This window comes from Mesoplodon densirostris, chromosome 3, assembly GCF_025265405.1.
Source record: "Mesoplodon densirostris isolate mMesDen1 chromosome 3, mMesDen1 primary haplotype, whole genome shotgun sequence".
In the NCBI taxonomy this organism is placed as follows: Eukaryota; Metazoa; Chordata; class Mammalia; order Artiodactyla; family Ziphiidae; genus Mesoplodon; species Mesoplodon densirostris.
Window position 1 is genome coordinate 122,492,816 of NC_082663.1, and position 27,794 is coordinate 122,520,609.

Sequence of the window (27,794 nt, forward strand, 5' to 3'; positions counted from 1 at the left end):
TGACAATATAAACACAGCCATATACATGGATGTACAGTAGTGCATTTTTATTTCTGTTTATGGAGAAATGTTTGGCTTAATGTAAGCCACGTGTCTAATATGATGGGGCTTTAATACTTTGAGCCTAAAGTGCTGTCCTGACTGAGATCTACCCATTTAAAAAAATTAGGTCTCTTTTGGGCCTATATTTGCAAATGTATTAAAGCCCTCAGGAGTTTTTAATATTTGCGCTGGAGAAAATGCTAATGATCACAGTGGTTTAAGCAGCAGCCAAGTATAAAAGTTGTAACTAAGAGGGATTAGCAGTTACCTGGATTTGCAGAATAGGGATTCAAATGTGCAAAGGTTCACATTTTGGAAGGCAAGCTGCTTTGGTTGGTTGGTTGGTTGGTTGTTTTAGGCAAAATGGAAATTGTGAGGAGTGTCCTATCCTGAAATAGCAAAACAGCCCAAACACTGGAGATTTCTGAACCTTTGGTAGACGAAAATAGGAGTAGAAAAGTCTCTCTTTGGACTCCAGAGGCATCCAAACATGTCCCCAGATCTGGCTCCTACCAGATGAGGCGTCTGAAGATGAGAAGGGTACAGGAGGTCAGCTGTCCATTCATACACTATTTCTCTCATTTGTGCCATTTCTTTTCCTTCCTACCAGCGTTGCTAACAACCACAAGCAGAATTTGATGACGGTGGCAAACCTTGGCGTAGTGTTCGGACCCACCCTGCTGCGTCCTCAGGAAGAAACGGTAGCAGCCATCATGGATATCAAGTTTCAGAACATTGTCATTGAGATCCTAATAGAAAATCATGAAAAGGTAATATATCATTGGTCACCACAAGTGGAGAATTTACTTGGGGGGGAGCTGAGTTGAAACTGGCCTACAGGGTTGACTCAGGTTCACATCGGTGGTGGCTTTTACACTGTGGCGATGATGACTGAGTTGCTGGTGGTGATGGTGGCGGTGATGGTCATCTTGGAATTGCAGCAGCGGCAACAGTGGCGGTTGTGGTGACGGTAGTGGTGGACAACATATTAGGCACTTCTTTTGTAACAGGAACTGTGTGCTAAGCACTTTATATATGCTGTCCTTTTAACCTCATAACAATGCAGTGAAGGAGGTGCTACTAGGAGGCTCATTTTGAAAATGCCCTTTACCCATTTTTTTTTTACTTGGTTGTCTTCTGATGAATTTTTGAGTTTTTTTAAAACATTAGAATAGTAAACTATTTTCATGTGTGTTTCAAATATTTTTCCTAACCTATTGTTTCCTTATAGTTTTATAAATGGTGTATTGTTTCATACCGTGCGTGTATGGGGGGCGTTTGTCTTTTCTTTTAGGGCATTGGAGTTTCTGGTCTGTCTTAAGAAGGTTGCCCTCACCCCACATAATGAAGTATGTCAACACAGCTGCCCTTAAAAACTGGGGTAGGGGGACATGAAACTCCACCCATCTGTCCCACCTCAGTTCCTGGTAGCACATCCCTCTGAAGCTTCTCAGAACCTGCAGGGCACCATTTGACAGCCCAAGGTGCTGGGATATAATAAAAATGCTGTTCCTCCTAAATAAAACGTTTACCTAGAAAGGTGAATGAATTGCACTAGGTCACCTGCCAAATAAATCTAGCATCTGACCACTAACCACCTGCACTGATGACACACCAAAATAAGCCATCATCAGCTCTTGTCTGGATTTTTACAGGAGCCTCCTGATTTGTTTCCCTGTTCCCACCCTTGGCCTGTCTATTCCGATGTCAGCCACCAGAATGAGATTTTTTTTAGTGTTAGATCGAAGAGTATCAGTTGTCTGCTAAGAACCGTCCAGTGGCTTCGCATTTCACAGAGTGAAAGTCAGAGCTCTCCCAGGAGCCTGAAATGCCCTACAGGGTCTCTGCTTTCCCCTCTGTTACTTGCCCCGTCTCACCTCCTGCAGCCCTCTCCTTGAATTCCCTCCTACGGCCACCTCGACTGCCTTGCTGGTCCTTGCACACGGCACACACTCCCACCTCAAGGGCTTTGCAGTTGCCGTTTGCAGTGCCTGGAACACTCTTCCTCCTGGCATACTTCTTCACCTCCTTCAAGCCTAAGTGAGGCCCACCGACATCTCTCTATTTTAAATTGCGAACAGTCTCAACCCCAGCATTCCCCCTCCCTTTGATCATGCTGTCTCTCTCCGTAGCACTTACCACTTTCTGGCATACTATATAATTTACTTATTGATTATACCTGTTGCCTTTCTGGCCTCTTGTAGAATGTGTGTATCATGAAAGCAGGGACTTTAGTCTGTTTTTTTCTGTGCTTTGTCCCCAGTTCCTCAGTATGCGCTCAGTGCATATGTGTTGGATGAATGGGTGGGTTCCTGTGGTAGCTAACCTCCAAAGTGGCTCCCGGTAACCCCTGTCTCCTGGTAGTCGCTCCCTTGTGTATCCTCTTCCAACTGTGAATAAGCAACCGGCACTGATCCCAATGTGATCAGTAGGAATTGATCAATAGGAAATTGCAAAAATAATGGTCTATGAGCAGTCCTAAGACCTCGTCGCATTTGCCTTGGTTTCTGGACTTGCTCACTCTGGGACAAGCAAGCCACCATGTTGTGATGGTGGTCACACAGCCCAGTGGAGAGAAAGTGAGGCTGCCTACCAACAACCAGACCAAGTTGCCAGCCATGTGTGAGTCATCCACTTTGGAAGTGAATGGTCATGCCTTCAGATGATATAGCCCCAGCCGACACCTTGAGTGCAACCACATAAGAGACCACTGAGCTAAGCTTCTCCTGAATACCTGACTCACAGAAAGTGGGAGAGATATTAAATGTTTTAAACCACTAAGTTTGAGGGATAAGTTGTTATAGAGCATTAGTAATTACTAAAGAATCTCTGAATATAAACTTTCACAGAGTAACAGAGGCCTCCTGCAAAATTGTGTAAACAACATAGCCTTTTTCTTACATGGTTAATAAAGAGATATGAAATCAGATAATTTATTTGAAGAAATTATCTTCTCTTTCTCTCAAACTTTGGACTCTGTCCAGCCACTTCCCACAAATATAGTAAATCAGGTATAAAAGAAGATTATGTTATGTATGATGAAAATTAACTTGGAAAAAAGAAATATAATCAAATAGCAGTTAATAACATTTTTCCTACAAACAAACCACTCGGATTTAAATCTGTTACCTCTTAATAGCTGTGTGACCATGAGCAGATTACTCAGCCTCTCTATGCTCATAAAAGTACTTTCAGTACAGTGTAACTGCTGTGACAAATAACCCCAAAATATCAGTGACTCAGGACAATAGAAGTTTATCTCTTGCTCACATACCAGTTTACTGTGGGTATTCTGGGAGTGGGATACTGCACCGTGATTCAGCAACCCAGGTTCCTTCCATCTTGTAGCTCTGCCTTCTGCTCTGCAGAGCTCTACAATCGACTAGTTGGTGGGGGAAATGAGAGAGCAAGGAGGATTGAGTAAGATTATATGGGCCAAGCCTAGAAGATGCTTTCCTTATTTTCTCTGCCGTTCCATTGGCAGAACTCAGTCATGTGACCCCATCCAACTGCAAGGGAGGCTGGGAAAGCACCCAACTGTGCAGAGCAAAGGGAAGCAAGTTTGATGACCAGCTAGCCAGTGAGCCACCTCCCTTCATCTGCTTTGTTGTGAGGATTAGATAAGGTGATTTACGTAAAAGACTTAGCCAAGAATCCAGCAAGGAGTAAGTGTCAATAACTGTAAACCATTGTTTTTAGCAATCTCAACAGAATTCTCTGAAAATAGAACATAATTCCACCTCTGAGTGTCACATATGCCCCTTTCTCAAAATGATAATTTTTAAACTTAATCTTTTGTTAAATAAAATAATCTTAAATGTTGAGACAGATTTCTAAGGAGTTTGATTATGTTTCATGTCCCTAAGGGGCATGTACGAGCTTATAGCAGGTAACATCTAATGATTTTTGAACCTTAATTGTTTTTTGGTGTCCTTGGGCCTTTGAAGCCAGAAAACATTCAAAAGTAGTGTGATAGAAAAAAGACCGGATACTGCTAATAACAATATTGAAACTTGTGTAAACAAGCAGCCATCCCGCCTTGAGCACAAAATATAGAAATAGAAATGAAATATGAAATGCATGGCCAGGCCTGCAAGTATATGGGCAGGAACTGGTGAAAATACTCATCTGATTTGGTGGATTATAAATTATGTTCCTCTATGCTGTGTATCTGGTGAGGTACATATTAAAAGAGTACTACAGTGCTTCATTATATGTTCTTCATTAGTCTCTGTGAGAGAGTGGGATGATTCACAGCGAGATTTATGTTCCTGTGGAAGCCAGTGCAGGAGTGTCAGTGGAAACATTCCTAGGATGAAGGCTGCAGCAGAGTGTATGTCTCCAGTCCTGAGGGAGCTAGTGTACTAGCATGATAGAGGTTTTTAACCTGGGATCCATGATGGGCCAAAGTTATATGCAAGACCTGCGTATGTACATGATTCTGGGAAGAAAGTCATTAATATTCATCAGGTTTGCCTTTCTGGTAAAAACAACTTAGAATAAGGCAGTTTGACTCCTTTTCAAATGTCGTTTCAGGCCTGATCTGGTATAAAGTCAGCAGATGCTGCCTTAGCCTCCTTTGGAAACCTGTGATGTTCACCTCACAGGAACCCAAAGCATACATGGCCACGCCCTGAGAGCCCCTGGCTTTCTGGAGATAGTGCTTTGGAGGAATTTCCTGCCAAGGGAATTTAACATTATCCCTCAACAGAGCATGTTTTTGTCCTCAGGTGAATATTGTCATCTTCCTTTAAAATCCACAGTATGAAGACCTTAGTTAACAGTATTTAATGAGCATTCCCTTAGGCTTGGCTGTAATTTTCTAGAGACATAATGCACACACCAATGTCATAAGTGACTACTTCTCTAACTTTACTGTCGGAAGTTGGACAAAATCCTGAAACCTCACTTGAAGAAATGCTTTCCAACAGCAGCATTTCATCCTGGCCCCCAACAAGCATTTGATAGCAAATGCCCGCCCCTTGCTTGAACAAGCCCTAATACAGGTCTTAACTGTATGTCTCCCACAGTTAGTGGTATAATACTCTCTCTCGTGTTATTAAGAATATTTTACATAAGATGTGTACTTTGTGCCTTGGAATAAAATTGGGAGGGACCCAGGAATAAGTAGAAGACAGCACAGAAGGAGGGTATAGAAACCCAGGCATGTAGCCTTTGGAGCCACTCAGAGAGAGAGAGAGAGAGAGAGAGAGAACCATAAGGTGTCTGTTCCAGTTGTCTGTTTCAGTTATCTGTTGCTTTATAACAGATCATCTACAAACCTAGTGACGTAAAACAGCAATGACTTTTTTTGCTCACAAATCTGTGGACCAGAAATCTGGGGAGGGCTCATGTGTGTTCCAAGCTGCAGTGGTTTTACTGCAACTGGTGGATCCAAGATGACCTTACTCCACATGTCTGGGACCTTGGTACTAGCTGTTGGCTGGGTCACCTTGGTCCTCCTCCACATGCCTTATCTCTCCATGGGATCTCTCATCATTTAGTAGTCTAGGCCAAACTCATGAGGGCAAACACAGAAGCTGCAAGACCTCTGAAATCCTAGGCCTAGAATAGACAAAGTGTCACTTCAGCTACATTCTGTTGGTCAAAGCAAGTCACAAGTCCAGCCAGTTTGAAGGGGCAGGAAATAGACCCCACCTCTGGATGGGAGGAGCAGTGTGCATGCACAGGCGTGGGAGGAATTGTGGGCTGCCGGTTTTGCAGATGATCGCCAAGAATGCCTCACTCCCCATCACTGGCAGGTTTGCATGTAGTTCCCATTGGAGAGGCTCCCCTTTCTTATTAGTGGCTGCAACTGCTCAGCGTTTTTTTTTTTGTTTTTTTTTTTAACATGTGAACATACTCCCTCCCCCCCATTTCTTATTGGAGTATAATTGCTTTACAATGTTGTGTTAGTTTCTGTTGTACAAGCGAAGTGAATCAGCTATATGTATACATATATCCCCTCCCTCTTGGACCTCCCTCCCAGCACCCCCCATCCCACCCATCTAGGTCATCACAGAGCATCGAGCTGAGCTCCCTGCGCTATACAGCAGGTTCCCACTACCTATCTATTTTACACATGGTAGTATATTTATGTCAAACCTAATCTCCCAATTCATCCCACCCTCCCCTTCCCCGCTGTGTCCACACGTCCATTCTCTACGTCTGTGTTTCTGTTCCTGCCCTGCAAATAGGTTCATCTGTACCATTGTTCTAGATTCCACATATATGCGTTAATATATGATATTTGTTTTTCTCTTTCTGACTTACTTCACTTTGTATGACAGACTCTAGGTCCATCCACATCTCCACAAATGATCCAATTTCATTGCTTTTGATGGCTGAATAATATTACATTGTATGTATGTACCACATCTTCTTTATCCATTCATCTGTTGATAGACATTTAGGTTGCTTCCATGCCCTGGCTATTGTAAATAGTGCTACAGTGAATATTGGAGTGCATGTGTCTTTTTGAATTACGGTTTTCTCAGGGTAAAGGCCCAGTAGTAGGATTGCTGAGTCATATGGTAGTTCTGTGGTTAGTTTTTTAAGGAACCTCCATACTGTTCTCCATACTATCTGTATCAATTTACATTCCCAACAACAGTGCAAGAGGGTTCCCTTTTATCCACACCCTCTCCAGCATTTATTGTTTGTAGATTTTTTGATGATGACCATTCTGACCAGTGTGAGATGATATGTCATTGTAGTTTTGATTTGCATTTCTCTAGTAGTGATGTTGAGCATCTTTTCATGTGCCTCTTGGCCATCTGTGTGTCTTCTTTGGAGAAATGTCTATTTAGGTCTTCTGCCCATTTTTTGATTGGGGTGTTTGACTTTTTTGATATTGAGCTTGCATGAGCTGCTTGTAAATTTTGGAGATTAATCCTTTGTCAGTTGCTTTGTTTGCAAATATTTTCTCCCATTCTGAGGGTTGTCTTTTTGCCTTGTTTATGGTTTCCTTTGCTGTGCAAAAGCTTTTAAGTTTAATTAGGTCCCATTTGTTTATTTTTATTTCTATTTCTTTAGGAGGTGGATCCAAAAAGATACTGCTGTGATTTATGTCAAAGAATGTTTTTCCTATGTTTTCCTCTAAGAGTTTTATAGTGTCTGGTCTTACATTTAGGTCTTTAATCCATTTTGAGTTGATTTTCGTGTATGGTGTTAGGTAATGTTCTAATTTCATTCTTTTACATGTAGCTGTCCAGTTTTTCCAGCACCACTTATTGAAGAGATTGTCTTTTCTCCATTATATATTCTTGCCTGCTTCATCATAGATTACTTGACCATAGGTGATTGGGTTTATCCCTGGGCTTTCTATCCTGTTCCATTGATCTATTTTTCTGTTTTTGTGCCAGTACCATATTGTCTTGATTACTGTAGCATTGTAGTATAGTCTGAAGTCAGGGAGTCTGATTCCTCTAGCTCCATTTTTTTTTTCTCAAGATAGCTTTCACTATTCGGGGTCTCTTGTGTCTCCATACACATTTTAAGATTTTTTTGTTCTAGTTCTGTGAAAAATGCCACTGGTAATTTGATAGGGATTGCATTGAATCTGTAGATTGCTTTGGGTAATATAGTCATTTTCACAATATTGATTCTTCCAATCCATGAACATGGTATATCTCTCCATCTGTTTGTGTCTCCTTCGACACAGACAGGTCTTTTACCTCCTTAGGTAGGTTTATTCCTAGGTATTTTATTCTTTTTGTTGCAGTCGTAAATGAGATTGTTTCCTTAATTTTCTCTTTCTGATCTTTCGTTTTCACTGTATCGGAATGCAAGAGATATCTGTGCATTAATTTTGTATCCTGCGACTTTACCAAATTCATTGATTAGCTCTAGTAGTTTTCTGGTGGCATCTTTAGGATTTTCTATGTATAGCATCATGTCATCTGCAAACAGTGACCATTTTACTTCTTCTTTTCCAATTTGTATTTCTTTTATTTCTTTTTCTTCTCTGACTGCCGTTGCTAGGACTTCCAAAACTATGTTGAATAATAGTGGTGAGAGTGGATATCCTTGTCTTGTTCCTCATCTTAGAGGAAATGCTTCCAGTTTTTCACCATTGAGAATGATGTTTGCTGTGGATTTGTCGTATATGGCCTTTATGATGTTGAGGTAGGTTCCCTCTTTGCCCACTTTCTGGAGAGTTTTTATCATAAATTGGTATTGACTTTTGTCAAAAGCTTTTTCTGCATCTATTGAGATGATCATATGGTTTTTCTCCTTCAACTTCTTAATATGGTGTATCACGTTGATTGATTTGCATATATTGAAGAATCCTTGCATCCCTGGGAGAAATCCCACTTGATCATGGTGTATGATCCTTTTAATGTGTTGTTGGATTCTGTTTGCTAGTATTTTGTTGAGGATTTTTGCATCTAGGTTCATCAGTGATATTGGTCTATAATTTTCTTTTTTTGTGATATCTTTATCTGGTTTTGGTATCAGGGTGATGGTGGCCTTATAGAACGAGTTTGGGAGTGTTCCTCCCTCTGCAATTTTTTGGAAGAGTTTGAGAAGGATGGGTGTTAGCTCTTCTCTAAATGTTTGATAGAATTCGCCTATGAAGCCATTTGGTCCTGGACTTCTGTTTGTTGGAAGATTTTTAATTACAGTTTCAATTTCATTACTTGTGATTGGTCTGTTTATGTTTTCTAAATCTTCTTGGTTCTGTCAATGGTCTTCTGTTTCTCCTCAGAACTGCCATTTTTTACATAACCAGGGGGCATGCAACATTTGGTGGTAGTGACAAGTTCAGTCCTCACATACCCTTTGTAAGCCTCAGTATGGAGAGCTAACTCATCAGTGTCTAAAACAGGGAAAACATCTTTGTTTTTAAAATTGACATTTAGAAGAGAGTGAGTTTCTTCCTGGTGAGAAAATTCAGTTTCTCTTTCCTCATAAAACATCTTTTTTGAAGAGAAGGAAAAAGGTTTCTGTGTTTTAACTGACTAAAACATATGGCCTTTCCTCTCCACCCCTCCCCTTTCTCCTCCTCCCCCTCCTCCCTCTCCCACATTGTTTACTGAGGATTAACACTAGACATTCAGACAAAAGGTTAAAAATGAAGATAACTCCTGAACTGCTTTATGTTGTCCCTGGCACATCCACACACCCTCTAGAGAGCACCTGTTTAGAAGCGAGAAGAGCCTGAACCAAGATGGCAGAGTAGAAGGACATGCTCTCACTCCCTCTTGTGAGAACACCAGAGTCACAACTAACTGCTGAACAATCATCGACAGGAAGACACTAGAACTCACCAAAAAAGAAATCCCACATCCAAAGACAAAGGAGATGCAACAAAGAGATGGTAGGAGGGGCGCAATCACAATAAAATCAAATCCCATAACTGTTGGGTGGGTGACTCTCAAACTGGAGAACACTTATACCACAGAAGGCCACCCACTGGAGTGAAGGTTCTGAGCCCCACGTCAGGATTCCCAACCTAGGGGTCTGGCAACGGGAAGAGGAATTCCTAGAGAATTAGACTTTGAAGGCTAGCGGGATTTGATTACAGGACTCTGACAGGACTGAGGGAAACAGTGACTCTACTCTTGGAGGGCACACACAGAGTAGTGTGTGCATTGGGACCCAGGGGAAGGAGCAGTGACCCCAAGGGAGACTGAACCAGACCTACATGCTAGTGTTGGAGGGTCTCCTGCAGAGGCAGTGGGTGGCTGTGGCTCACTCTGAGGACAAGGATACTGGCAACAGAAGTTCTGGGAAGGACTCCTTGGCATGAGCCCTCCCAGAGTCCGCCATTAGCCCCACCAAAGAGCCTGCACAGCTCCAGTGTTGGGTCGCCTCAGGCCAAACAACCGACAGGGAGGGAACCCAGCCCCACCCATCAGCAGTCAAGTGGATTAAAGTTTTACTGAGCTCTGCCTACCAGAGCAACAGCCAGCTCTACCCACCACCAGTCCCTCCCATCAGGAAACTTGCACAAGCCTCTTAGAAAGCCTCATCCACAAGAGGGCAGACAGCAGAAGTAAGAAGAACTACAGTGCTGCAGCCTGTGGAACAAAAACCAATTCACAAAAAGACGGACAAGATGAAAAGGCAGAGGGCTATGTACCAGATGAAGGAACGAGATAAAACCCCAGAAAAACAACTAGATGAAGTGGAGATAGGCAAACTTCCAGAAAAAGAATTCAGAATAATGATAGTGAAAATGATCCAGGACCTCGGAAAAAGAATGGAGGCAAAGATCAAGAAGATGCAAATGTTTAAGAAAGACCTAGAAGAATTAAAGAACAAACAAACAGAGATGAAGAATACAATAATTGAAATGAAAACTACACTCGAAGGAATCAATAGCAGAATAACTGAGGCAGAAGAACGGATAAGTGACCTGGAAGACAGAATGGTGGAATTTACTGCTGCAGAACAGAATAAAGAAAAAAGAATGAAAAGGAATGAAGACAGCCAAAGAGACCTCTGGGACAACATTAAACACAGCCACATTCGCATTACAGGGGTCTCAGAAGGAGAAGAGAGAGAGAAATGATCCGAGAAAATATTTGAAGAGATTATAGTCAAAAACTTCCCTAACATGGGAAAGGAAATAGACACCCTAGTCCAGGAAGCGCAGAGAAGAAGATATAACAATTATAAATATATATGCACCCAACATAGGAGCACCTCAATACATAAGGCAACTCCTAACAGCTATAAAAGAGGAAACCAACAGTAACACAATAATAATGGAGGACTTTAACACCTCACTTACACCAATGGACAGATCATCCAAAATGAAAATAAATAAGGAAACACAAGCTCTAAATGACACAACAGACCAGATAGATTTAATTGATATTTATAGGACATTCCATCCAAAAACAGCAGATTACACTTTCTTCTCAAGTGCGCACGGAACATTATCCAGGATAGATGACATCTTGGGTCACAAATCAAGCCCCAGTAAATTTAAGAAAATTGAAATCATATCAAGCATCTTTTCTGACCACATGCTATAAGAGTAGGTATCAAATACAGGGAAAAAAACCTGTAAAAAATAGAAACACATATAGGCTAAACAATACGTTACTAAATAACCAAGAGATCACTGAAGAAATCAAAGAGGAAATCAAAAAATACCTAGAGACAAATGACAATGGAAACACGATGATCCAAAACCTATGGGATGCAGCAAAAGCAGTTCTAAGAGGGAAGTTTATAGCTATACAACCCTACATCAAGAAAGAAGAAAAATCTCAAATAAACAATCTAACCTTACACCTAAAGGAACTAGAGGAAGAAGAATGAACAAAACCCAAAGTTAGCAGAAGGAAAGAAATCATAAAGATCAGAGCAGAAATAAATGAAATAAAAACAAAGAAAACAATAGCAAGGATCAGTAAAACTAAAAGCTCTTACTTTGAGAAAATAAACAAAATTGATAAACCATTAGCCAGACTCATCAAGAAAAAGAGGGAGAGGACTCAAATCAATAAAATTAGAAATGAAAAAGGAGAAGTTACAACAGACACCACAGAAATACAAAGCATTGTAAGAGACTACTACAAGCAACTCTGTGCCAATAAAATGGACAACTTGGAAGAAATGGACAAATTCTTAGAAAGGTATAACCTTCCAAGACGGAACCAGGAAGAAATAGAACATATGAACAGCCCAATCACAAGTAATGAAATTGAAACTGTGGTTAAAAATTTCCAACAAACAAAAGTCCAGGAGCAGATGGCTTCACAGGTGAATTCTATCAAACATTTAGAGAAGAGCTAACACCCGTCCTTCTCAAACTCTTCTGAAAAGTTGCAGAGGAAGGAACACTCCCAAGCTCATTCTGTGAGGCCACCATCACCCTGATACCAAAACCAGACAAAGATACTACAAAAAAAAAAAAATTACAGACCAATATCACTGATGAATATAGGTGCAAAAATCCTCAATAAAATACTAGCAAACAGAATCCAACAGCACATTAAAAGGATCATACACCATGATCAAGTGGGATTTCTCCCAGGGATTCAAGGATTCTTCAATATACACAAATTAATCAACGTGATACACCATATTAACAAATTGAAGAATAAAAACCATATGATCATCTGAATAAATGCAGAAAATGCTTTTGACAAAATTCAACACCCATTTATGTTAAAAACTCTCCAGAAAGTGGGCATAGAGGACACCTACTTCAACACAATAAAGGCCATATATGACAAACCCACAGCAAACATCATTCACAATGGTGAAAAACTGAAACCATTTCCTCTGAGATTAGGAACAAGACAAGGATGTCCACTCTCACCACTATTATTCAACATAGTCTTGGAAGTCCTAGCCATGGCAATCAGAGAAGAAAAAGAAATAAAAGGAATACAAATTGGAAAAGAAGTAAAACTGTCACTGTTTGCAGATGACATGGTACTATGCATAGAGAATCGCAAAGATGCCACCAGAAAACTACTAGAGCTAATCAATGAATTTGGTTAAGTTGCAGGATACAAAGTTAATGCACAGAAATCTCTTGCATTCCTATATACTAATGATGAAAAATCTGAAAGAGAAATTAAGGAAATTAAGGAAACGCTCCCATTTACCATTGCAACAAAAAGAATAAAATACCTAGGAATAAACCTACCTAGGGAGATAAAAGACCTGTATGCAAAAAACTACAAGACACTGATGAAAGAAATTAAAGATGATAACAGCAGATGGAGAGACATACCATGTTCTTGGATTGGAAGAATCAGTAATGTGAAAATGACTATACTGCCCATAGCAATCTACAGATTCAATGCAATTCCTTTCAAATTACCAATGACATTTTTTACAGAGCTAGAACAAAAAATCTTAAAATGTTTATGGAGACACAAAAGACCCTGAATAGCCAAAGCAATCTTGAGGGAAAAAAGCAGAGCTGGAGGAATCAGACTCCCTGACTTCAGACTCTACTACAAAGCTACAGTAATCAAGACAATATGGTACTGGCACAAAAACAGAAATATAGATCAATGGAACAAGATTGAAAGCCCAGAGATAAACCCACGTACCTATGGTCAGCTAATCTATGACCAAGGAGGCAAGGATATACAATGGAGAAAAGACAGTTTCTTCAATAAGTGGTGCTGGGAAAACTGGACAGCTACATGTAAAAGAATGAAAGTAGAACACTCCCTAATACCATACACAAAAAATTAACTCAAAATGGATTAGACCGGGCTTCCCTGGTGGCACAGTGGTTGAGAGTCCGCCTGCCGATGCAGGGGGCACAGGTTTGTGCCCCGGTCCAGGAAGATCCCACATGCCGCGGAGCGGTTGGGCCCGTGAGCCATGGCCGCAGAGCCTGCGCGTCCGGAGCCTGTGCCCCGCAACGGGAGAGGCCACGACAATGAGAGGCCCGCGTACCGCAAAAAAAAAAAAAAAAAAAAAATGGATTAGACCTAAATGTAAGACTGGACACTATAAAACTCTTAGTGGAAAACATAGGAAGAACACTCTTTGATATAAATCACAGAAAGATATTTTTTGATTCACCTCCTAGAGTAATGGAAATAAAAGCAAAAATAAAAAAATGGGACCTAATGAAACTTCAAAGCTTTTGCACAGCAAAGGAAACCATAAACAAGACAAAAAGACAACCTTCAGAATGGGAGAAAATATTTGCAAACGAATCAATGGACAAAGGATTAATCTCCACAATATATAAACAGCTCATGCAGCTCACTATTAAAAAAACAAACAACCAAATCCAAAAATGGGCAGAAGACCTAAATAGACATTTCTCCACAGAAGACATAAAGATGGCCAAGAAGCACATGAAAAGCTGCTCAACATCACTCATTATTAGAGAAATGCAAATCAAAACTACAATGAGGTATCACCTCACACCAGTTAGAATGGGCATCATCAGAAAATCTACAAACAACAAATGCTGGAGAGGGTGTGGAGAAAAGGGAACCCTCTTGCACTGTTGGTGGGAATGTAAATTGATGTAGCCGCTATGGAGAACAGTATGGAGGATCCTTAAAGAACTAAAAATAGAATTACCATACGACCCAGCAATCCCACTACTGGGCATATACCCAGACAAAACCATAATTCAAAAAGACACATGCACCCCAGTGTTCATTGAAGCACTATTTACAATAGCCAGGTCATGGAAGCAACCTAAATGCCCATCAACAGATGAATGGATAAAGAAGATGTGGTACATATATACTATGGAATATTACTCAGCCATAAAAATGAACGAATTTGGGTCATTTGTAGAGACGTGGATGCATCTAGAGACTGTTATACAGAGTGAAGTAATTCAGAAAGAGAAAAACAAATATCGTATATTAATGCATATATGTGGAACCTAGAAAAATGGTACAGCTGCAGCGGTTTGCAGGGCAGAAATTGAGACAGATGTAGAGAACAAACGTATGGACACCAAGGGGGGAAAGCGGCCGGGGGGTGGTGGCGGTGGTGTGATGAATTGGGTGATTGGGATTGACATGTATACACTGATGTGTATAAAACTGATGACTAATGAGAACCTGCTGTATAAGAAAATAAAGAAAATTCAAAAAAAGGAGCAGAAGCTTTGTTTAGAAAAAGAAGAAAAAAGACAGCACCTGTTTGTGTAGAAACATCCCCTGCTGATCTTCTCTTGTCACAGAGAACCCACCTGTTTCTCGTTCGTGGGAGCCTTAGTGATGTGTTTCTCAAAGACATTCAGTTTGGTCAAATTAAGTACGCTAACCACATACTTAACCTGTTGTGATGCTTCAGAAACTTGGTCCTTCACCTCCTGCACAGCCCTGCGGAGGGGAGCAATGTTTGGACCAATTTGTACAAAATATATATCCCAAAGTAAGTGAAGGCAGAGAGGAAAAAGCCAGAAGATATGGATTATTCATGTTTTATAATTTTTTATAAATTGTTCGTTTTCCATGTTGGTAATACATACTGATTTATTTACTCAGTTGAAGGTAATGTGTCTTTTTAATGTACATAGTCTAGCAGTAATAATAATAATGATAGTAATAGTTAACTTTTACTTACAGCTTATTGTCCGCAAGGCATTGTGCTAAGCAGCCTTATATTCATCATATCATTTATTTTTCACAGCAACACTATAAGGTCAGTATTTTTAGCTCTATTTTACAAATTTTGAACCTAGAGTCCAGAGAGTTGAAAAAACAGCTTGTTAGGAGAGGAACAAGGGTTGAACTTAGGACTCCTTTCATAACCCAAGCTATTAAATCTATTCTTGTTAATCTCTAGTGACTGCATTTATTGAGCACCTACTCTTGACCTAAGATAAATGAGGCAGGACCTTTTTTTCCAAGGCCCTCCTGTTTTCTCAGGATATAACTAACCATAATATAGTATGCTAAGTGACATCCAGTAAGATGAATAAAGTGTGTGGTACCACTGAGGAGAAATAATTTAATTCTGCTTGTGCCTGTCTCTGACAGATAAATAGACAATTTCTAGGCAGAGCAAGAGTAGAGATGGGGGGACAGCCTTCCAGAGGAACATTAATCAGTTAATCAACATGAATCAACTCGTGTGTATTAAAACGAAATGGTTGTGAAAGAACTTTGGGTTATGTTAGCAAGTGGTCAGAGATGATGCCAGAGGTTGGATTGAGCCTATCTGTCAAGGGTCTTGAAAGCTATGGGAAAAGGTTGGCACTTACTTCTGAAAAATGGGAGCTCTCAGGGGATTCCAAGTAGAGAGGTAAAATGATTGTATCAGCACTTGAGAAGGACATCCCTGGAAGGTGAACCAGATTGTACTCTGGTTGCTGATATCAGAATCACTCATTAAATAAAAACAAAACCATAGAGTTTACCACACTGTAGTAAACTTGTGGCTATATATTTTAAAAGTCTTGCTCAGAGACTGTAACCTTTGACATAACAGCCTTTACTTATTATAGGGTAGAGTAGGATCCTAATGGCTTTTATCTGGGTCTTTTTGCCAGACTTCCTAAAGGGAAATAGTAGCTCATGGCATCATTTCCCATCAACAGCTCCATACCCTGGACTCGACTTGGATTATCTGAAAGCTAAAGAACAGATTTGAGAGTCTGGCTCTTTTTATCTGTAGTCAAATTTCAGAGTTAAAAGTTCAGAGGGCAAAGACTTTGGCTCTTTCTCTGTTTGTTTTAAGGTAATAATTATTTTAAGTTACCATTTCTATATGCACAGAATCTTTACCCAGCTCACACCTTGTCACCCTGAGCCTTAAAACATCTATTAGCCCAATACTTGGGGTTATAGTGGAAGTTATCAATATTTATATGCATCTAGTTAAGATTTCAAGATACTGAACGCTGTCATTGTTCAAGATACCAAAAAGCCCAGAAATTCTGCAATTTCTTACAAGGTTTTCCTTTTATTTCTCTTTTTAAAGGTTAGCTTGCCAATGACTTTGAAAAATTTAAATGTGTAGGAAAAACAATCCTGTCAAGAATCAAACTGCCACCTTTTCATAGATTTGGTTAAACATGAAATCTCAGATTATGTGTATGTCTTAACATCTTCCTGTTAAGTTCCAACATGTAATAGTAGGATTGTTTTGAACAGTCCACGATGTTTCTTTTGGCTGTGGCATTCAAAAGGGTTTCTGCACATGAAGCAGGACATGGGTGTGCTCATGTGCCCATGCACCATGTGCTTTTATCAGTATTGTTCCTTTTAATGGCTGTTGATGTTTTACAAAATAAGTTATTATGATTCTTTTTCCAGTCCATCAGTAGGCTTTGGAAGAGGTAGGAGTGGTGATCTTTGAGTTGTTAATTCTTAGAAATGCCCAAAGATCAGTGCCCCCCCTTTTTTTTGCCCCTTTTTAATACATGTTAACTTTTAATCTTATATGTCAAGGAGAAGAGCGAGCAACCATGGATGTCCTTGCTTAACAGCTAGTGTAAGCAGCAAGTCCTAAGCAAACTTGCATTCCTGTTAAAATGGTAGTGTCTTTCAAGGTTGTCTTTCAAGTTTTTTTTTTTTTTAATTTTTTGCTTTATAACAAATTTAATCAGTTAAACATATACATATGTTCCCATATCCCCTCCCTTTTGCGTCTCCCTCCCACCCTCCCTATCCCACCCCTCCAGGCGGTCACAAAGCACCGAGCTGATCTCCCTGTGCTATGCGGCTGCTTCCCACTAGCTATCTACCTTACGTTTGGTAGTGTATATATGTCCATGCCGCTCTTTCACTTTGTCACAGCTTACCCTTCCCCCTCCCCATATCCTCAAGTCCATTCTCTAGTAGGTCTGTGTCTTTATTCCTGTCTTACCCCTATGTTCTTCATGACATTTTTTTTTCTTAAATTCCATATATATGTGTCAGCATACAGTATTTGTCTTTCTCTTTCTGACTTACTTCACTCTGTATGACAGACTCTAGGTCCATCCACCTCATTACAAATAGCTCAATTTCATTTCTTTTTATGGCTGAGTAATATTCCATTGTATATATGTGCCACATCTTCTTTACCCATTCATCTGATGATGGACACTTAGGTTGTTTCCATCTCCGGGCTATTGTAAATAGGGCTGCTATGAACATTTTGGTACATGTCTCTTTTTGAATTATGGTTTTCTCAGGGTATATGCCCAGTAGTGGGATTGCTGGGTCATATGGTAGTTCTATTTGTAGTTTTTTAAGGAACCTCCATACCGTTCTCCATAGTGGCTGTACCAATTCACATTCCCACCAGCAGTGCAAGAGTGTTCCTTTTTTTCCACACCCTCTCCAGCATTTATTGTTTCTAGATTTTTTGATGATGGCCATTCTGACTGGTGTGAGATGATATCTCATTGTAGTTTTGATTTGCATTTCTCTAATGAGCAAAGATGTTGAGCATCCTTTCATGTGTTTGTTGGCAGTCTGTATATCTTCTGTGGAGAAATGTCTACTTAGGTCTTCTGCCCATTTTTGGATTGGGTTGTTTGTTTTTTTGTTATTGAGCTGCATGAGCTGCTTATAAATTTTGGAGATTAATCCTTTGTCAGTTGCTTCATTTGCAAATATCTTCTCCCATTCTGAGGGTTGTCTTTTGGTCTTGTTTATGGTTTCCTTTGCTGTGCAAAAGCTTTGAAGTTTCATTAGGTCCCATGTGTTTATTTTTGTCTTTATTTCCATTTCTCTAGGAGGTGGGTCAAAAAGGATCTTGCTGTGATTTATGTCATAGAGTGTTCTGCCTATGTTTTCCTCTAAGAGTTTGATAGTGTCTGGCCTTACATTTAGGTCTTTCATCCATTTTGAGCTTCTTTTTGTGTATGGTGTTAGGGAGTGATCTAATCTCATACTTTTACATGTCCCTATCCAGTTTTCCCAGCACCACTTATTGAAGAGACTGTCCTTTCTCCACTGTACATTCCTGCCTCCTTTATCAAAGATAAGGTGACCATATGTCCGTGGGTTTATCTCTGGGCTTTCTATCCTGTTCCATTGATCTATCTTTCTGTTTTTGTGCCAGTACCATACTGTCTTGATTACTGTAGCTTTGTAGTATAGTCTGAAGTCAGGGAGCCTGATTCCTCCAGCTCCATTTTTCGTTCTCAAGATTGCTTTGGCTATTCGGGGTCTTTTGTGTTTCCATACAAATTGTGAAATTTTTTGCTCTAGTTCTGTGAAAAATGCCAGTGGTAGTTTGATAAGGATTGCATTGAATCTGTAGATTGCTTTGGGTAGTAGAGTCATTTTCACAATGTTGATTCTTCCAATCCAAGAACATGGTACATCTCTCCATCTATTTGTATCATCTTTAATTTCTTTCATCAGTGTCTTATAATTTTCTGCATACAGGTCTTTTGTCTCCTTAGGTAGGTTTATTCCTAGATATTTTATTCTTTTTGTTGCAATGGTAAATGGGAGTGTTTTCTTGTTTTCACTTTCAGATTTTTCATCATTAGTATATAGGAATGCCAGAGATTTCTGTGCATTAATTTTGTATCCTGCAACTTTACCAAATTCATTGATTAGCTCTAGTAGTTTTCTGGTAGCATCTTTAGGATTCTCTATGTATAGTATCATGTCATCTGCAAACAGTGACAGCTTTACTTCTTCTTTTCCAATTTGGATTCCTTTTATTTCCTTTTCTTCTCTGATTGCTGTGGCTAAAACTTCCAAAACTATGTTGAATAAGAGTGGTGAGAGTGGGCAACCTTGTCTTGTTCCTGATCTTAGTGGAAATGGTTTCAGTTTTTCACCATTGAGGACGATTCAAGGTTGTCTTGATTTGAGTTGATTTGGGCCCACCAAAGTGCCTTGATCTGCTTTTACCAAGATGTTGGTGGCTTTGGAATCCATTGTATCAGTGTTGGGGTTTGTACACAAAATGTGCATCAATTAATAGAATGCAATTGATTTGAACAGTTTCTGGCAACTGACAAAGTGTTGGGCAGTTGTATTTCATTTCCTTGTTATTTCAAGCAGCTGTTGATATGCAAAATTGATGATGCTGCTGATGGTGATGATAATGATGATGATGACGAAGAAGAAGAATGCCTGCACACTTTACTCCTGTTACTGTGGCCTGCTTGGGAAGCTAATCTTGTGCCTCATGACCATGGCTTTTTTCATTTGTTCATTGATTTATTGTTGTTGTTGTTACCTTTCCTTACATTGGTTTCTGAGTATATTCTTTCTGGTCCTGTCCATGTTAGGTTTAGAAATAAGCTAGATTTACTTATATGCTCAGCTGGAACGCTTCTGTCACAGGCTTTTCTTCTATTTGCTGTGTCAAGTGCCGTGCAAACAGTTCTTTGTTAGTGTCATAAGGTTGTGGATCTGAACATCTATATTCTGCAGCCCCCCCGCAGCCAATAAAGCCCCAGATAAACTAATCATTGTTTGAGCTCCTTTAATGGTTCTCAAATAAGGGTGGGGTTTTGTTATGTTTTAATCCATTCCTCTCTGTCAGCAAAGATAACAGGAAATAGAATCTTTCTGGAGATAAGGAAAATCACAGCATCCCATGGATTACCCAGGTTGACTATATATACTGCCAGTTACTAAATGGAATTGTTTCCTTTTGAGGGACTTTTAATAAAACTACTCAAACTACTTTCCAAATTGTTGTTCCCTGGGCCAAAATCTGATACCAACAGGACATCGGACTTCCAACTCTCCTTAAAAAAAACCTTTCTGTGGCTGTAGCCTCTGAATTTGGCTTCTTAACTGGTATATTAAATGAGCCCTGCTAAGACTTGCCAGGCTTTCCAGCAGAAAGGTGCTGGGTTTATGGCTTCTCGTGCCCTGAGCAGTTCTATTCTACAGCCTGTGGATAGAAAGAGTGGGCAGTGTGTGAGCCATGCTCCATAGGCCTAGTCCTCCACCTCCAAAGCAGATACTCCTCAGATTAACCAAGCCTATAACTTATTATTTTTTGTTACTTGAAACCCTGATACATTTATGTTTTAGGAAAATGCTTAGTCTCTTCTCTTATAGAAGCCTTTCTCTTTTGCCTTGTAATCCTAGGCCTCTGTCATTGATTTATTGTCTCAGAGCTACTTGGCAGTTACAGACCAGGAACTCTTCATCATGACCTAATTTTCCTCCCATAAAAATCACAGCACGTAATAAAGAGTACACCACACACGTTACTGGAAGTCTTCTAATCCTTGTAAATTGCAGGAGCATGTTACAGATGGGATTGGAAAAGGTATAAAAATGTGTATGTGACATGGCTAAGAATAAATTCCACAAGTGTCAATGGTCTCCAATGTCAAGATGGGCCCGAGGGGGGCCAGTGAAATTTGAATTTTGTAGACAATGCAAGGGGAAAAGAACAGCAAATTCTAATGTTGTAAAGCAGTTGAGATCGATGTTATACAAAGAGCAGTAATTAAATTTGCACTTATAAATTAAATCTTCATGTCCTGACTGCCGATAATTCATTGTTGAGTCTCCAATTATTTCCCTTCTTATACTTTTTTATTGAATGCAATCATGTCTTTTGAACACTGAGTGTCAAACAGTGTTAGGTGCTTCAGTCCTTGCCTCAGTCCCGGGAGTTTTTACAGATGTGGCAGCTAAAGGTCAGAGTTATATAACTTGCTCAAAGTCACAGAAGCTAGTGAGTGACTAAAATCAGATCCATCAGACTCCAGAACTTATGATCTTTGCATTTTGTCCTCTGTCTCTCAAATTACTGACACGTATAAAGGCCACAGGTGGTTAAGACCCAGACAGTCCAGCTAAGCTGTCTTAAGTCCCAGTCCAGCTGTACTCATTTATGTGACCTTGAACAAATCAGTTGGTCTCAATGAGTCTCAGTTTCCTCACCTACAAGATGACAAGAATAATAGTAGAGTAAAATCCTGAGATAATCCATGTAAATAACAGCATGATAAACACTCAATAAACTTTGGATATTTTTACTGTCACTTATACCACTACTACCTCCTGCCCACTCTGTCAGGTTCTGTGCTCAGCATTTAATATGCATTAGCTTTTCAGTATCCCTGCAAGACAGGTGTTAGATCCCCATTTACACAAGGGAAACAGTCTCAGAGGGGTTAAGGCTCTTGCCCCAGTTGAACCCAAGTCTGTATAGCTCCAACACCTATTTGCTTTCTACCCATATAATGACTGTAAATTCCTTTCCTATATATATATATTTTTTTTTTGGATGGTGTTTAGGTTTATTTTTTAATTAATTTTTATTGGAGTATAGTTGATTTACAATGTTGTGTTAGTTTCTGCTGTACAGCAAAATGAATCAGTTATACATATATTAGATTCTTTTCCCATATAGGTTATTACAGAGTATTGAGCAGAGTTCCCTGTGCTATAAGGTAGGTTCTTATTAGTTATCTATTTTATATATAGTAGTGCGTCTATGTCAATCCCAATCTCCCAATTTATCCCTCCTCCCTTTCCCCCTTGGTAACCATAGGTTTGTTTTCTACATCTGTGACTCTATTTCTGTTTTATAAATAAGTTCATTTGTACCTTTTTTTTAGATTCCACATATAGGTGACATCGGTGACATGGCAATGATGCCAATGTCTCTGACGGTGAAGTCAGTGTAGCTGTAGGTCCTGCCCACTGAGCAGCTGGATCAGGACTCAGCCCAGTTCTATGTGACGGCAGAGGCCAAGCCACCCCTGACCACTCTGCCACACAGCTTAAGGAGAAACAGCAGCTTGGTATTTACAGGTCTACTAATTCCACTTATAGGAAGCTTGAAATTGGGATACTTGGGAGCGTTATCCAGAATCTTTTTTTTTTTTTTTTTTTTGTGGTACGCGGGCCTCTCACTGCTGTGGCCTCTCCCGTTGCGGAGCACAGGCTCCAGATGCGCAGGCTCAGCGGCCATGGCTCACAGGCCCAGCCGCTCCGCGGCATGTGGGATCTTCCTAGACCGGGGCACGAATCTGTGTCCCCTGCATTGGCAGGCGGACTCTCAACCACTGTGCCACCAGGGAAGCCCCAGAATCATATTTTTATTTTACAGTCTTACTCCCCAGTAGCTTCCAGAAGGCTTACAGCCTTCCTTGTAACTTTTATTTCTAAGGCATTCCTGACTAAGTCAGAATTTGTTTGTAAGTTTGAACAGAATTAATGGGGCACTTGGGGCACAGAATAAATCCCCCCCTTTTGTGTTAAGTTGGAAAGTGTCTGTGAAATGAGATTATTCCAGCCACATGGTAGAGCTCCATAAATCCATTGCTCAGAGATTACATGAGCTCATGCTTCCATGGTTCAGCAGAGGCATTTGTACAGTGATTCTTCTTAACAGAAAGAAGGAAACTTCATGAGATTCTCTTGAAGTCATCCCTTCCAAACAAAATAGGATTGGAACAACCAGCAAAACTGTGAGTCGTTCGGATTCTCATCAGAATTCAACTCAAGCTTTTTTCACAGACAAATCTTTTGGCCTGGCTGAGAAGGTGGCCAGGCAGTGAGCAGCCTTTTAACAACTTGCATGTATTCAAGTTTCAGAGTTAAAGGAACAAAAGTAATTTGGGGAATGATTGCTCAGACTCCTTAGTGAAAGTCTGTGTCTTCTCTTCTGACTTGGTCTGATTTGTAGAGGTGCCCTTGTGCCTGGGAAAACCATGTATAATAATAGTGGTGATAGTCCCTTGTCTGGCACTCCACATTTCACAGCAGGCCCCACTTGCACATTAGTGCATTTGATCTCAAGAATAGCCCTTCGGAGTTCTTCAAAAGCCTGGGCCTGGCTCACACTGAGACCCAGAGAGCTGGCCTTCAGGACTATAGCTCTGGCCTATGGTGAAAATCTCCATCTCCTAGAACTGATTCTAGTATGCTCCAGTAGCTTTCCTTTTAGAGAAAACAGCCAATGAGCAGAATGTAATTCTCATGTGTTCCCGTGTCTCCTCCCGTTTTGCCTGTGTATAAACACTGTTTTGGAAGCAGTTTTCCACGCATCTGTCTAAATCCATGGTCCTTCCTCACGACTCACTCTTCTTTGTTTCTCCAGCATCTACTACAGTTTTTAGGAAAGAAGAAATGCTCACATTTCTGGTGACAGTTGAAATGAAAATGCATATGCATTATCTTTCTTCACATTGTGGTTGAGTGAGGATCTCATTCTCAGTAGCTCTTTAGGAAAGGAGACAAACTAACACAACATTGTAAAGAAGCTATATTCCAATAAAAAGTATTAAAAAATGAGAGAAAAGAAATGAAAAAGAAAAAAAAAAGGAAAAGAGAGACAAAATTTGGAGGCCAGACATAAGGAGGTGGGGACCTATGTGTGTCTGAATTCATTTTTAGATGTTTTTTAGCTCGGATTGCCGAACATGCTGTACTTAAGGCCAGAGGCAGAAGGGTGCTAAGGGATATCATTATTTGTTGAAATCTGTACTTGTGGGTTTGGGCACCAGCTTCTGTAGTGTAGATTAGCCAGAGAAGATGAGCTTAATGCTGAGGACTGCTGCAGAGGTGGGGAGTTGAGATGTTAGAAACTGCAGCCCTAGGGTCCCATCCCAGCCCCTCTCTTGTTAAGACATGTGGCATTAGGAAATCTCTTCCTGTGGAATGGTCATCCTGCTTAGTACCTTTGACTTAGAGATAAGTCATGTAAAGTACCTTGCACAGTGGCTGGCAGGGGCAAACACTCCTATATAAGAGCAAGTGCCAGTGGTAATGGTGCATGGGGTGTCACTTAGGAGCAGCCCTGGCTCAGCATTGCTGGAGGACAGAACAAAGGGGGAGAGAGCTTATGAGAAGCTTAGTGGTCCTTGAGCTCAACAACAACCATAATTTCTCTTTTCTTCCCTTGAAGATGCTCAGAAGGAGCCTGGCGACATGTGTAACACTGGTACTGATTTTTAGGGGTTCCAACTCCTCTGGAAGCCAGAAGGATTTTTTTTTTTTGCTGTACGCGGGCCTCTCACTGTTGTGGCCTCTCCCATTGCGGAGCACAGGCTCCGGACGTGCAGGCTCAACGGCCATGGCTCACGGGCCCAGCCGCTCTGCGGCATGTGGGATCTTCCCGGACTGGGGCACGAACCCGTATCCCCTGCATCGGCAGGCGGACTCTCAACCACTACGCCATCTGGGAAGCCCAGCCAGAAGGTTTTTGTTGTTTTTGTTTTAGGTCCCCTTCTCTCCTTACCTCCTCTCCCCAGTTGAACTCAGCTATGTAGTGATTCAATTTATTTTGTTGAAAGTTCAGTCCCCTAGGGAAAGTATGATAATGATGTTTTCAGACAGCTGTGTTTGGGAGCAAGACTGACTGAACCAGCTGGCTGGCATCATTGGAGCCCAAGGACCTGCCAACTCATGGAGAGCAGCTGTTTTGGCTGAAATTCTTATCATTCTTATGACTTTGCTTCCTATATCTCAGTTTCTGAGTTCTGCTTTTAAATGCGTGCACAAAGGAGGGAAAGCTATGAGAAAGACTCTGATGTGTCTAGGGCCACCCATACGTGAGGGGAGTGGAGGTGCCACCACTGTGCTCTCATTACTCGTGATTGTTGGGAAAGAGAAAATCCAGAAGGAGGCCAGCTCCAGAGAGTAAGAGATGATAATGAGTGGATCAATAAATATTGATATCTTAATACAGTGGGTGTGTTATGCAACCAGGAAGAATCAGGTGTGAAGATTTTCTTCATGAAGGGAGAAATGTTACAATATAACGTTAGAGAAAACGTATAGGATACAAAACTGTATAAAGAATAGAATTCCAATTATGGAGAAGTGTGTTTTAACATTAAATGAGATAACTGATACAAAGCACTTGACGTGGTAGATACTCAGTAAATCACAGCTACTAGGTGCAAATTCTCTAACCACAGGAGACGTGTTGGCCTCAAGCACTGTTGTACCCAGCGTGCCTGGTATAAAGGAGATGCTGAAAAGATCTTTCTAGATTGAATGAATTAGTGTTGTTGTTATTATATGCATTTTAAAAGGAATTGAGAAAATCTAGGGACATAGGTTTCTATGTTATCATCTGTAAGTGTATCTATAATTGTGGCAGCTTAACCTCTCTGCCTCAGTCCTTCATTATAAATGGTGAGGACAGTACTTGAAGTTCAAGGTCACTCAGAACTGAGTGAGCTACATGAAAATACATGCAGCGACTGGTCCCTAGGGAGCCGACCTTGCATGGCAGTGACTGTAATCATGGTAAGCGCCATGTAAGTGGTAGCTATTATAATAATTCTGTTGTACTTGGATCTGTAGGAAAAAAAAGATGAGCATTGTCATGATTTTTATCTGTCATTTGCTTCTCAGTTTTTACCATGGACTTTTTTTTTTTTTGCAATGAAAGCTTAAAAGAAAAAACCTCATATGAAAATAAAACTCAAATGCTAACAGTGGTTACCTCTAAATAGTGGAATTGGGATAATTTTTCTATTCCCTTCTTGATGCTTTTCTACATTTTCCAAACTGTTTGTAGTATGTATGTTACATACTGTATGTTACATACTGTATGTTACTTCTATCATCAAGATTTGGGGGAAACAACCTTCTTTCCCTTTTTTAAATAAGAAAAAGAATGCTCAGCATCAAAGATAACACAAAGCTGCTGAACTAGGTGCTCCATCTGGGGATGATTGAGGACTAGAAGATGCTGCCCTGTTCTGGGCTTCTTTTGGGGGATGTTATTTAAATGCATGTTTCACAGCCTCAGAAAGTTGTGAAGCAGTTGTTAAGAACTGGGAAACAGAACCAATGAGGAAAAGTAAAGTAGTTTTAGTTTATCCGTTCTGGACAAAGGTGGTCAAAAAACTTTAAGCCCTCTTCACAGACAATGGCATATATTTAGCATAGCAGCTTTCCATTGGCTTCGGAGAGAGAACAAGCAAAAAGCAGATCTGTGGAAATGATAGCAGAAGGGGTGAGAAGTGGAAGTTAATGGTTCCCAAACCTTGGGATGCGCTTCCAAAGGAGGATGTTTCGTGCCAATTCCTAGAGATGTTTAAAATAGAGTCCTGAGCAAATCCTGGTTGTCTTTTTCAGTCTTTTTCTTGCTGATTCTTAGACTCCATCAAGCTTTTCCGTCATACTTGTCTGGACCTGAGCTATCTCCCCAGTTCACAGTAGCGTGTAACCTTTTTATGAAACTATTTTGCAGATATTTAACACGGTGCCTGACGCACCCCTCACCAATGCCCAGCTGCACCTGTCTCGGAAGAAGAGCAGTGACTCCAAGCCCCCATCCTGCAGCGAGAGGCCCCTGACGCTCTTCCACACCATGCAGTCAACAGAGAAACGTGAGTGCCACTACTCAGGGCCAACATGGTCCCCAGGGGACATCCAGGCCTCCTCCCAGCTGCCCGGGGTGCTCACCTCCAGCCTCTGTGTGCGTTGCTGCCTTTTGTGTCCTTGAGGACACTGTATCGGCCATTGTACCCTGCCGGGTTCCGTGGCTGAGTAACCTCAACAGGACAGGAAGCAGGGGTGCTGAGGATGAAAGGGAGGGCCACGCTGCCCAGGATCCTCTTTCTGTCCCCTGTGGGCAGACAGCTGAGCCCCTTTTCCTCCAGCTGCACGATCAGATCTAAGCTCAGGCGTCACTTCTTCGGCCTGTCTTTTGTTAGCGGCTCCCCTAGAACCAGTTTCCCTTCCTTTTGTCGGGTTGTAACTCAGTGCTTATCCGTGCGAGTCACACGCCCCACTGGATTGGGGCTCTCTCTGCACAGGGACCTTGTTTGGCTTGCTTGTCCTTCCCCTCCACCTCTCCTGGGCCTGACACACAGTGGATGCTTAGTAAATGTGTGGAATTAATTCACGGATTAATAGGAGAGCATTGCCCTCTTTGTTCCAGGTAGCAGAGTGTTCTCACCACAACTGTATCGAATCTTGTTTTCACCTCTGGATTTCTGAGTTCTTTGCAGCAATTGGGTTACTGGGCCCTCAAATCTCCAGTCTGGTTTCAGCCTTTGTAATGAGGGAGTCCAGTGGTGGAGGGTGGGAGTCGAGGGTCCCAGCTGTGCCCGAAGGCAGGCAGCCCTGGGTCCCTGTGCTGGCGACAGCATTCAGGCAAGTCTCCTGCCTTCTCTCAGCCTCAGTTTACTTGTCTGTAAAATAGGGATAATAGGGCCTACCTCATAGGGAAGTGGTGTGGATTCAATGAACTTATGCAGCTAGGCAGCTGGCACAGGCCTAGACATGGCAAGGCCATCGACTGAGAGCTGCTGCTACTATTATTAGTTCCTGTTTAATCACACGCAGACACCAAGGAGTATAAAAACGTCTGTAAGGAGCTCACATTTGAATAAAGGAAGTAGACAAGTGAATAGGTAATGGTAAGTCGGCAGGATAACTGCTCTCAGATGTGTG

The 27,794-nt window shown here is 41.0% G+C and overlaps 1 protein-coding gene across 3 annotated transcripts in view; it reads left to right on the top strand.

Annotated features, from left to right (window-relative positions):
• Positions 1–27,794, top strand: part of ARHGAP26 (Rho GTPase activating protein 26) — a 494,532-nt gene that overhangs the window by 383,525 nt on the left and 83,213 nt on the right. For all 3 annotated transcript variants that reach the window (XM_060093555.1, XM_060093556.1, XM_060093557.1), the window contains 2 exons: positions 653–812; positions 26,587–26,725. In XM_060093555.1, the coding sequence (XP_059949538.1) occupies positions 653–812; positions 26,587–26,725 (299 nt within the window). The remainder of the gene's footprint in view (positions 1–652; positions 813–26,586; positions 26,726–27,794) is intronic.